Genomic DNA, 11,112 nt, shown 5'->3' on the forward strand with positions numbered 1-11,112 from the left:
GGTTCCAAAGGCCTCCTTTTGGATTTGCGCTGGAGGGTTTCTTTAGATCAGATCTCATTTTTTAGTTTTCAGGTCAATGCTCACTTAGGCATCAAGTCTTATAGCAGTATATCACAAAGTAACACAAGCTACATCAGGAATAATGTAGCCAAGCAGTACGCCAGAATTATTTAATTACTACCCATACCTTATGAGGTAGGTACAGTTATTCTTCTCTATTTGTAGGTACAGTTATTCTTCTCTATTTTATAGAAGAAAGAAATGCAGCTCAAAGAGATTAAACAACTTGTCCCAGGACACACAGCTAGAAAGCGGTAGATTGAGGTTTTGTACCCAGGTCTGTATGATTCCAAAATAGACATGCACTTTCCACAGACAATACTGCCTCCCATAATACCCAGAAGAAAAACATAATCCAGTTCAAAGAGACTAAGGCTCTTTTCACATGGGGAAGTGAAAAGTCAGCAAGACTTGCATAGATAAATTAAATTAGTAATGCAAGTCAAAACCACCTTCCCTTCTGTTATTTCTATAGACAAAAGTCTTCTTTTTTCCTTAAACAAGCACATTTCTTCCTTCCCCAAGTTGCTTTATACACTAAAAAAGTCTACAGACTTACTTACAGGCAGGTTGATTTCAAGAATCTGGCTTAAATCTAAACTTTTTCTTTTTAAGCAACAGAGACATCTTTTGGCCAAGGAATGAAACTGCAAGGTTACAGGAAGACTACGTTAATACCCAGCATACTGCACTGATAGGCCATCATCTAGTTATCTTTTCAGTGGTTTCTGCATCCTTTGATGCTCCAGGGCCGACATGGCCATGGACCACTGGCCACAAAAGGAGATACATCAATAAAGACAGGCAGAGCCGGGTCTGGATCTGCTACCTGAAGTGCAGTTCAATCTGAATGGATCCTTGGGTCGTGCTGCTGTTCTTGGAGGGCTGAAAGATACAACTGAATACGTTTGTCACGCCAGGGCTGGTCTTCTGCCCAGCGTAGCGGGTGTCAAAAGCCATCATGGAGTGGGAAACCAGGTTGATGGACTTGGTTTGGTTGGAAAAGGTCTCACAGAGCAGTTTACATTTCTTGAAGTCAAATCTAAAAGGAAGCAAGAAGACAAGATGTTCAACTCTTCTATTTTACAAAATTATGCACGTTCAAAATAAAAGAACAAAATAAGAAATGTGCCTAAGTTCTACGAAGGAGAATAACTTTCATTCTCAGATCTTTTACTGATTTTAACAGACTCCTCAAAATGGATTTCATGTCACTGTGCCCTGTATCTTACTTTGCATTTCCAAAGAGATGATCTTGTCCACAGGGACTTCATGAGGAATCATAATACCACGTATCTGTTATGTCCCTGGTTCACTGGCATGCTCATTTCTCACCTTCTTAGACTTAAGAAGGCTGCATACTTGCAATAATCGCCAAGGGATGTCAAGGGTCCCTTAAGTCCTTCATCTGTCAACACCTGGCCTGCCTGAGGCTTCTCTCTCCAGTCTGCTGATTTTTTAAGTAAGACCCTTATAGCTGAACGGGAACTACCAGAACAAATACCTCTTCACTACAGAGAAATCACGCAACTCCTCCACCACAGGAAATGCATTTGGGACTGCCTTTTATTTATATATATATATAAAATATATGACAGAGAAAGCTGCAATGAGCAACTCCTACTTCCTCTGCACCATCACGACAATCCGTGCAGAAGTACTCCACATTGGGAAAAACTCAGGACATAGGCAGGCACCCAAAAACATTGCTAATAGGCGGTAGCCGGTTAACTCAGTTGGTTTGAGCATGGTGCTGATAACACCAAGGTTGCCGGTTTGATCCCCGTATGGGCCACTGTGAGCTGTGCCCTCCTTAAAACAAAAAATTAAAAAAAAACAATTGCTAGCTAACAAGACAAGGAATCTGGAACCCCAGCTTCACTACAGCATGTTCTCATCAGCTGAGTTAAATACAGACCAGGATGGATTGGCAACGGAAAGACAAAAGAGAAGAGTACTTCTGCAGGGCAATTATTAGCCTGGAAGTCCTGTTTTCAAATGCTGAACCTCTCTTCCAGCTGTATCATCTTAAACTAGTGAAAAACTCTATCTGAAAAACAGGAGCAATGTCTGCATAACCTTAGTGGCTGTAAGATATACATGGGAAGGTTGTCCAGAGTAAACATGCAATGCATTCTTGAAGGTTCTAGACTGGTAATCACAAACTCCTGGTCTACATGACCAAGCAAATGAAATAAATCAGTGCACTGCGAGGTGAGTACATGCCCTTTCGAAAGGTTGCCCAAGGTGGCACTCAGCTTCCAGATGCTTCTAAGTAAAAACATAGGTCCAGTATTGCCAAAGCTTCCGATTTTTCAAAAGAAACTGAAATCCCAACTTTTTATATGAAAAGCCCCAAATTTTAAATGTTGGCCAGTGAGGTCGTCATCTGTGCTGCTCACAGGTGACGTCTGGGTCTCCTGCTGTGCAGACACACAGTAGGACTACTTCCTGACCCCTCTGTGGGTGTGTAGGGCCGTGTCCTGGCCCCAAGGGGTTTGCTGGAGCATTACCTGGCACTCAAGGCCCATTGCTCTAGAGCACCTTTGTTCTCACTGGCTTTGTCAGGGGGTGACTGCTGTAAGCAGAGAGCAGTGCGAGACCCACGAGGCACGAGGAGAAAAGCATCTTCACTCTTTAAGTCCCTGGGGTTTGGAGCGCCTGGCACTACAGCACAGCCTAGGCTAGCTGGATGGATACAGCGATGAATTTAAACTTTTGCAAAGCACTGTGCACACTACAATGAGCTGTGAACCACTCCCCCTGGAATCCCTGCTCTATGCTAAAGCAAAATACACGGGTTATTTGTGTTACTGTTACTGTAATATCGCTGTCACTAGAAAACAACAGTGTTAAAGCCATACCTGGCGAGGGAACCAGCACCTTCTTTTCCCTTTGGATCTTTCAACTCCAGGCTCACATTTACCATATCCACGAGGAAGCACATGCACGTGTACACTTCTCCGCTCAGAACAGTCTGGAAAAGGAAAATGCATATCAGTTCACTGCTGACGATGCCAATGGGGTTACATGTGTCAGGACCTCCACCTTGTCCTTGCAGCTTCTTTGCCCGGGTGAATCAGGCGCATATGCACAGGCCGGCCCATCGGCTGAGGCCAGGAGAGCTGCAGAAGGACGTACGGGCTCACTCACATGAATTCTTGGGTCTTGTAGATCGTAAGGCCGCATGAACTCCTCTATGGGTTCTCCCAGGTTGTTCTCTAACAAGCCACGGATCAGCTTGTATTTGTACAAATCCAGGGAGCAGTGGACTGAGGACAGGTGGCCGTGCACAGACATGTCTGGAACGGCATGACTTATTTCTCTACAAGAAAAAAAGGGCACTTTCACCAACAAATCACTAACTTAGTATTGACACAGCTCACACCCAAACGTAAGAGCTACCATGTCCCCACTCACATTTCCAGCCTGTTATTCTCTAACTTCCAATGACAAAAACTGCATGTGGCTCCAAATGAAGCAAGTTCGTACGACTGAGTGTCATGCTTCAACTACAGAGAGCTCCTTTTCTCCCAAAATGCAGTGACAAAAATCCCCAAATCTGCGCTAAGTAATCTACTAATAAGGAAAAATCTCACGAGACTCATAAATAATTTAAACATTACAGGTGGAAAAGAAGACAAGCTCTTTATTTAACGCTTCAGTTTTGATGATAACTAAAGGAAGACATCAGTGTTTCATACTGAGCCCAGAGGGACATCAGGACAAAATCTGAATTGGTCTCTTAGCTCAGCTGAGATGGGCAGGAGTCAAGTCGAAGGAGCTCTGGTTGAGGAAATAATACACCTCATCCCCACCCTGAAGACCTTTTTCTCTACCCTCCCAGGGATGAAGTGGTGGGCCTCATGGGTCCTGCAGACACTATGCTCTGAGGATATAAAATAGAGGGTTAGAATTTGAAGTTGAAGAGGAATATAAAAAATAACTTTGTACAGAAAAACCTATATGCAATAAAGTAAAAAGAGACCGGTGATGCAATCAGCAAAGAAAAACTGGAGAGGATTACCACGTACCCTCCCGGGTTCTTGTTTGTGTGGTGTGAAAAGCTGACAGGACACCTTATGTTCAGTTATCACCTTCTATCTGGCCTAACATAGTATCATTACCTGCCCATAAACACTGATGGAAGTGGGTAAAGTTTACATAAGCAGAGTAGCAAAGCACATTTTTTGGGGGGAAGCATTACTTGAAAAGAAAACAAAGTGTTCAATTTCTAAATAATGAAGCTCCTCTTAAGTCCGCTAAGCCAGTAAAACCAAATACAGGCCATGCCAACCATAACTGAACGCCAGCCAGGGAGCCAGCCCTTCAATAACAAGTTGAGAACGAAATGCAAAAGTCTCAGTGAGAGCAGCTAAACTGCATCATTAATCCAGACAGAAACGAAAAAGTGACCTTCAAGGACTCACCCAAGCCCAAGGAGTGCAAAGGGAGTGGCCAAAGAGGGATTCAAATCATGCTCCATATAAGCAATGAGACTGCTTTTCAAAATGCTACAAATAAAACCTCTTTCATGACTTTACAGCCACATCTTGTCTTTCCCTGGAGTTAAGATGCAAAAGTTGCTGCTTTCCCCGACATTAATGTCCCGAACTGAAAGACATCACACACTGTACCGGGCAGTTTCCCGTCAATGCACAAGACCTGCGAGCATAAACACCACCAGGGGACCTGTTAATACACAATCGAGGCTCGGCCCTGATGTCAGCTTCTGGTGGTCTCAGGTAGCATCTGGGAAGGTTTCCCAGCCAGGTATAGAATAACAACTGAAGCAATGCTCAAAACTACAGAAAGAAGCATCCTGTGCTTTGAGGCAATTAAAAGGTAAATAGAGTCAACTTTGTGGAGCACTCTGAGATTGCTTAATGGAGTGAAATGAGCAAAACTGTTATTCTGATTAAACGGAGCTCCAGGGAAAACGATACCCCGTCCAGAATCTATTGTATTTGGAACAAATAATCTAAGTGTGCCCTTGTCCAAAATGTTAAATTTATGTCCCCTCCTTTTGTTTCTGAGGCACCTGCTGTGATCCTAAGTTTCTAACACTAAAGTAGAATCATCTACGAGCCTTGCTATATCCCTCAGCAAACTGTAAGTGTTGTGAGGGCAGAAGGTTTTTCTTTCATTACAGTAGCTCTCGTGTCTACCACATAGTAAGGATTCAATGAACATTTGTTATACAGATGAAGAAAGAAGGGAATGCCTGTTCTCTTTTCGACTTACCTAATAGCACTGATTTCCACGTTAAGATTCTATTTATGACAGCTATTCAGAGAGAAAACACTCACTTGTCCAAATTCCTCTCCACCTGCAATTTCAGCCGACAGGGCTCAGTCAGGAGGCTGCCCCCCGTCTGTCGCACCAAATAGGACGGGAAGATCAGATCGCCACTGTTGTCATCTGAGGCCTTAGAATACTCTCGTGGACGTCTCTCTGCAGCAAAGATGTCCATGTCTTGCAGATCCACGACAATGCAATCCAGCAGACACACGTGCTCGTCTACACAGACCCAAGGAAAGAGAGAATGAAGAAAACGGGGCCCAGAAAGGGCTGGCCCTGAACAAAAGCACAAAGCCAAAAAGGAAGTTCATTCTGCCTTGGGAATATGTTTAGAACTGCCTGCCTCAGACAACTGGGGTCCGGAAGTCTCCAAGCTGGCACTGAGACCTCCCTCCCCAAAGCCCCATGTGCCAGATGCTTCCTGCCTGCGCCTTCCCGTCAAGTGTACATTGTGCCACATTCCCTCAGTGTCCCGCGACACTACCTGAGGCTAACGGATTTATGAGTAAACTGACTTAACATGCATCCCTCCCCAGCATATCCAACAGGGGTCTTGTGTAGGGACAACGTTACCCAAAGGTAACAAAATCTTCCAGCAGCAAAATCTTTTTCAAACAAACACTTATCACATGCAACCATTTCTACCACCCCTGATCTAATCCAACCCACTTTCATTCTTGCCTAGGCTACCATAAACTCCGCTCCAATATACCAACAAATACCCTTCTGGCCCTCACAAAACCATTCTGCCCACAAAATGCCAGAGTAATCCTTTAAAAGAAAGAAAAAAAGAAAGAAAGAGAGAGAGAGAGAGGCAGGGAGGCAGGGAGGGTGGGAGGAAGGAGACCATAACATTCTCTTTTGTGCACTTCAATGGCTACGTTTAATCCAAAGGTCTTTCTGTAAATCCCTGTAAGACCCTGCGTAAGCCCACTGCCTACTTTTCCAACCTCATCTTAAGCCTTCTCACGAAGCCTCAGGCTCACTAGCCTTTGTTTCCCCCAAAATGCCAAGCTCTTTGCTGTCTGAACAGCCTTGCCTATGGTGTCGCCCTCCCATCTCAGTCTCAACTGGGTCCTCTCTGTTCTTTTCGTCCAACACCATTTTTGTCTTTCCTATAACATTTCTCTTAATCTGTCAATATTTAGATACTTATTTAAGGTCTTTCTCATATTATTCACATGGTGGCAGGAACCATCTAACAGCGTGTTCACATACAGGAGAACAAAATATTTTAACACCTGGCATTACGCGAGCACGAAATAAACTAGTTCTTAATTGTTCTGACTATGTTGATATCTCTGTGAAACAGATAAAAGTACAGCTGATCTGAAAGAAGAGGGTTGAGAGCAAGAATGAAGGGCTTCAGAGATTCCTTAGGATCATCACAGAATTCCAGGAATACACAGAAGCAGTATGAAAACCACCACCTTAATCCGGTCTTACTCACAAACAGAGGAATTCCAGAAACAAACAGCAAATCAGGAGGAGAAATATTGTTAGGAAAGAGATCTTTCTATAAAACATTGCAAATCACTTCTTAGAGGCATCCAACCTACATGTAAAGCTGGCCTTCTCCCCAGCCATCGCTGTCATGGTAAGGACAACATGCATGAGTGGTACCATGTGTGCACCCCACTCCAGGCCCCATATAGACTGGCAGGCACCATTATGTGAGTTAAGAATTCAGCTCAGAGTCCAACTCTACCATTTACTACCTACCTAACTGTAGGCAAGTTAAAGTTACTTAAAACCTCTCTTAGCCTTTGTCTCATCTGTAAAACGGGGATTAAAAAAAACAAACTCCATTGGGGTGTTATGAGGATGAAATGCAATAATTTATGTAGAGAACGTGCCACACTGTCTGGCATATAGTAAGTGTTCAACAACCACCATTATGGTGATGATTGTATGAGAGTCACTCGTCAACATGACCAATACACCACCTTCCTGTCTCCTCTTAGGACTACGGGGAGGCACTGCGGGGAGTTCACTGCCTCACATCTACCTAACAAGCTATCCAGCAGCCTCCTTCAGTCCGTGTCCCTCGTCTCCCCAAGTCCAATCACAATGAACTGATTTCTGTGGCTAATCATAAGCTGCTTCCCCTCCAGCTCCTTGGAGCAGCACCTCACTCATCCAATTCATCCCCCAAACAGAACCCATTTGAAAACGATAAGGCCCAAATTAGGATCCCACTTGGAATGACTAATTCTATATTCTAGAGGACAAAAATTACTTGATGGTTCGGGTCTTTTGAGTATTTCTGTTAGCTAGCTCACACTGATGTTTTTTAAAAGAATTCTTTTGGGGCAGGCCGAGTGGCTCAGTTGGTTAAGAGCTCGCTCAAGAAATAGCGGTTCGAGTCCCGGCCTGAGCTGAGCTGCCAACAACAGGCGGCAGGATGGCTCAGCTATTAAAAAAAAAAAGTTTTTTTTCTTTTTTAGCATTAAATAGTGACTTGCAAGGATGAGTCTAAGGATGCAGGAATCATTCTAGTTATAATATCACCATCTGGTGGCAACTATGCTGACCTATAAGGAAAAAGTCCTACATCGACAACCTAAATCTCTGATTTTTCTATTTTTATAAATTACAGAAGACAGGGGCCGGCCGAGTGACTCGTTGGTTAAGAGTTGGCTTGGGAGTAAAAAGTATAACTATTGCACTGTGTTGTACAGCTGAAACTAATTCTAAAAAATGTGTATTTCATAATAAAAAATAATTAAAAAAAAAAAAAAGAGTTGGCTTGGGAGCGTGAGCTCTGAGCAGCAGGGCCGCCAGTTCAGATCCCACATGGGCCAGTGACACTGCACCCTCTACAGCTAAGATGGTGAACAACAGCTTGACCTGAAGCTGGGCTGCCTTGAGTTGCCGGCGACGGTGTAGGCTGCAGCCCGCAGCCCCTGCTGCAGTGGGCCGCCGTGAGCTACCGTGAGTGGCCGGCAAGCCAGCGTGAGCAGCCGCAGCCAGCATGAGCTGCCAAGAGCTGCTGTGAGTGGCCGTCCAATGGCCAGCAACCGATAAGCCTCGCCCGAGAAGAGCACAATGATAATACCAACATGGGCCAGGGAAGCAACGTCCTCCACAACTAGACTGAAGAACAAAAGGACAGCAATTTGTCTGTTCCCCTTCCCCGATTCCCCAACGCTGTTCCCACCCCCAATTCCCCAATAAAATCTTAAAAAAAAAAAAATTACAGAAGACCTTCAATATTATTTTATACTAGTTTCAGGTGTACTGCATAGTGGTTAGACATTTATATAATTTATGAAGTGATCCCCAATAAATGTAGTACCCATCTGACACTATACTTAGTTTTTACCATATTATTGACTATATTCCCATACTGTACTGTACATCCCCATGACTATTTTGTAATGACCCATTTGTACTTTTAATCCCTTCACCTTTCTCACCCAGCCGCCAACCCACCTCTCATCTAGTAACCATCAGTCTGTTCTCTGTATCTATAGATGTGTTTCTGTTTTGTTTGTTTACTTTGTTAGAGTTCACATATAAGTGAGATCACATACATGTATTTGTCTTTCTCTGACTTATTTCACTAAGCATAACACCCTCTACTCTATCCATGTTGTTGCACCTAAATCTCTTTATTTACACTGTGTCTTGCTAATTAAACCCACTTCAGAAGTCACCCAATGCTAAATCCTCATCCTAAATTTCTCAAGCCTACTAAAGCAACATCAAAATCAGACTACAACTGAGGACAGGCTAGCACTGTCGCAAAAATGTCGGCATCTGTTTGGACAGGGTGCCTCCCCACTGAGGCTCCTGCAACTGTCTCACAAATCTCCCCACCTTCATCATGCAGCCCTTGTCTCCTCTTTTACCTGGACTACTGGAAACCTGGCCGACAGAGGGTGTGGCTTGTTGCCCTTGCTGCTTGGTTGAAGTACTGGGCACAAACTCACTCTTCAGGCTGCCTAGACTCATTCCAACAGGAGGCATCACGAACAGCCCCTCCGAATGGGTCCCCTTTGGGTCCTCCGTGCTTGTCATTTTCCTCAGACTGTGTTTGGGAGTCCCCACTGGAGAAGCTGAAGGCACAGATTCCTGGAAAGAAACAAAATAAAACTAGAAAGCGAGAATGATGTCTTTACTATCTTGGAAGTTCCACCCCAGTCCTTGGGCTGTTCAAAGACTCTATGACACTTGGCACTGTCCATGCCTCTCATATCCCATACACAGAAGGGTAAAGGGGACCATGACATTTAGACCACATTTAATTATTTGCAGAGGTGTTACTAAAATTCAATACCTGTTGAAAACTGTGGCAGTTTTGCAGGGAGATATTATCATCTGTCTTAAGAGTAAATGTCAAGATGCTAATTGCCACTGGTTTAACTAGGTAAAACGCAGTAAGTGCAAATCTCTCAGCCATATGATATGTTGTTGCATTGCTAGAGGGGAGGGGCTTATTGTTCTAAGAAAATGTATCTAGCAGCAATATGGTTCCAATGGAAGTAAGCCATAGGTAATGTTTGCACTTTCTAGAAGTCTCCCCCCATGGATGTACATTTCTCCTCTCTCAGTAACTACAAATGAAAACAAAATAGAAAATATAGGCGGTTAGCCACTCCTATTATGTTTTGCTCAAGGACATAAAAATTAAGGGTTAATCCAGAGTAAAACAAATTCTATAATTCTATTGAAAATACTACACACTTCTCTTATATACTTAGTACCTTCAGTTAATTGCTAACAGGGGTAAATCTTTTTCACTAGAATGATCTCATAACTGCCTTTAGAACTTCCCATGGTTTCTTCACCCAAGTCTCAGAGCTCTCCATCTGTGTGGCTTCTGCGTCACCATCTACACATTCTCAGGGGCAAACTACCATAGTACTGCCTTATGTTTATTCCTCTCATCATTGGAAAAGGAGATAACAGTCTCTCCTTCAGTTATCTTGGGTAGTAATTACATGTCGCAGTGAAAGAAACCAGTTCTTACTTTCCGACATTTTTTCTTACAAGGCAAATTACAAGGTAAATGCTATTATTTAAGTATTTCAACATGAAGAACCTTTCCTCTAGCTTAGTTTATTTAAACTCTAGAGTATTTGTTGCTCTTTCATTTGATTCAGCTCTACATCCTCTCTGCAGTTGCTTTAAATAAATCAATGGCTTGAGGAGATTAACTCAAAGCTTTTGAACGACTGACTAGAAATTATGATTTAAGTACAAGGCATGATTGAGAAAAATGAAAGGAAAAGCATATGTAAAACAATTCAAACCTACACTCATTAAGACATGGATTTATGTAAAACAATTCTAAACACACAGGAGTCATGAAACTCAAAGGCAAATAACCCCTCTGCAAGCTTTGATTTCAGAATCATTTCCTGTTCTTTAACCACTGGAATGCATTCTAGACAAACCTCACACGTGCAAGTGTATTGAAAGGCAAATGTAAATGAAAAGCGATTTGGGGGAAAGAGATTATTCACTTTACAAAGCCTAGATCAACTGAGCTTGACTGTGCAAGCTTCACAGATATGTTTATCTGATTACAAATACTTTAACAAGCAACACACTCCAAGCAGCCCTTATGGAATTCTACAGAACAACCACTGGTATGTAACAAGATAAAGTTTTTCTAGGATTTAAGGAAATTAGATCACCAACAAAGTACTACCTAGAGCTAAAACAACAAAAAAAAGAAAGAAATTGTTTTTCATGGTCCTTAAAAAGGACTTCTCTACACAGAAGGGAAGTGATTCATAAAAA

At 43.0% G+C, this 11,112-nt stretch overlaps 1 protein-coding gene across 1 annotated transcript in view; it reads right to left on the reverse strand.

Annotated features, from left to right (window-relative positions):
- The window catches only part of VPS13D (vacuolar protein sorting 13 homolog D), a 299,465-nt gene that overhangs the window by 211,389 nt on the left and 76,964 nt on the right, over positions 1 to 11,112 (reverse strand). Inside the window, exons 21-25 of the mRNA XM_019639700.1 lie at positions 9,216 to 9,438; positions 5,370 to 5,580; positions 3,214 to 3,385; positions 2,925 to 3,037; positions 890 to 1,102 (exon numbers count right to left, since the gene is read on the reverse strand). Coding sequence (XP_019495245.1) covers positions 890 to 1,102; positions 2,925 to 3,037; positions 3,214 to 3,385; positions 5,370 to 5,580; positions 9,216 to 9,438 — 932 coding nt within the window. The remainder of the gene's footprint in view (positions 1 to 889; positions 1,103 to 2,924; positions 3,038 to 3,213; positions 3,386 to 5,369; positions 5,581 to 9,215; positions 9,439 to 11,112) is intronic.

This window comes from Hipposideros armiger, unplaced genomic scaffold, assembly GCF_001890085.2.
Source record: "Hipposideros armiger isolate ML-2016 unplaced genomic scaffold, ASM189008v1 scaffold_46, whole genome shotgun sequence".
In the NCBI taxonomy this organism is placed as follows: domain Eukaryota; kingdom Metazoa; phylum Chordata; class Mammalia; order Chiroptera; family Hipposideridae; genus Hipposideros; species Hipposideros armiger.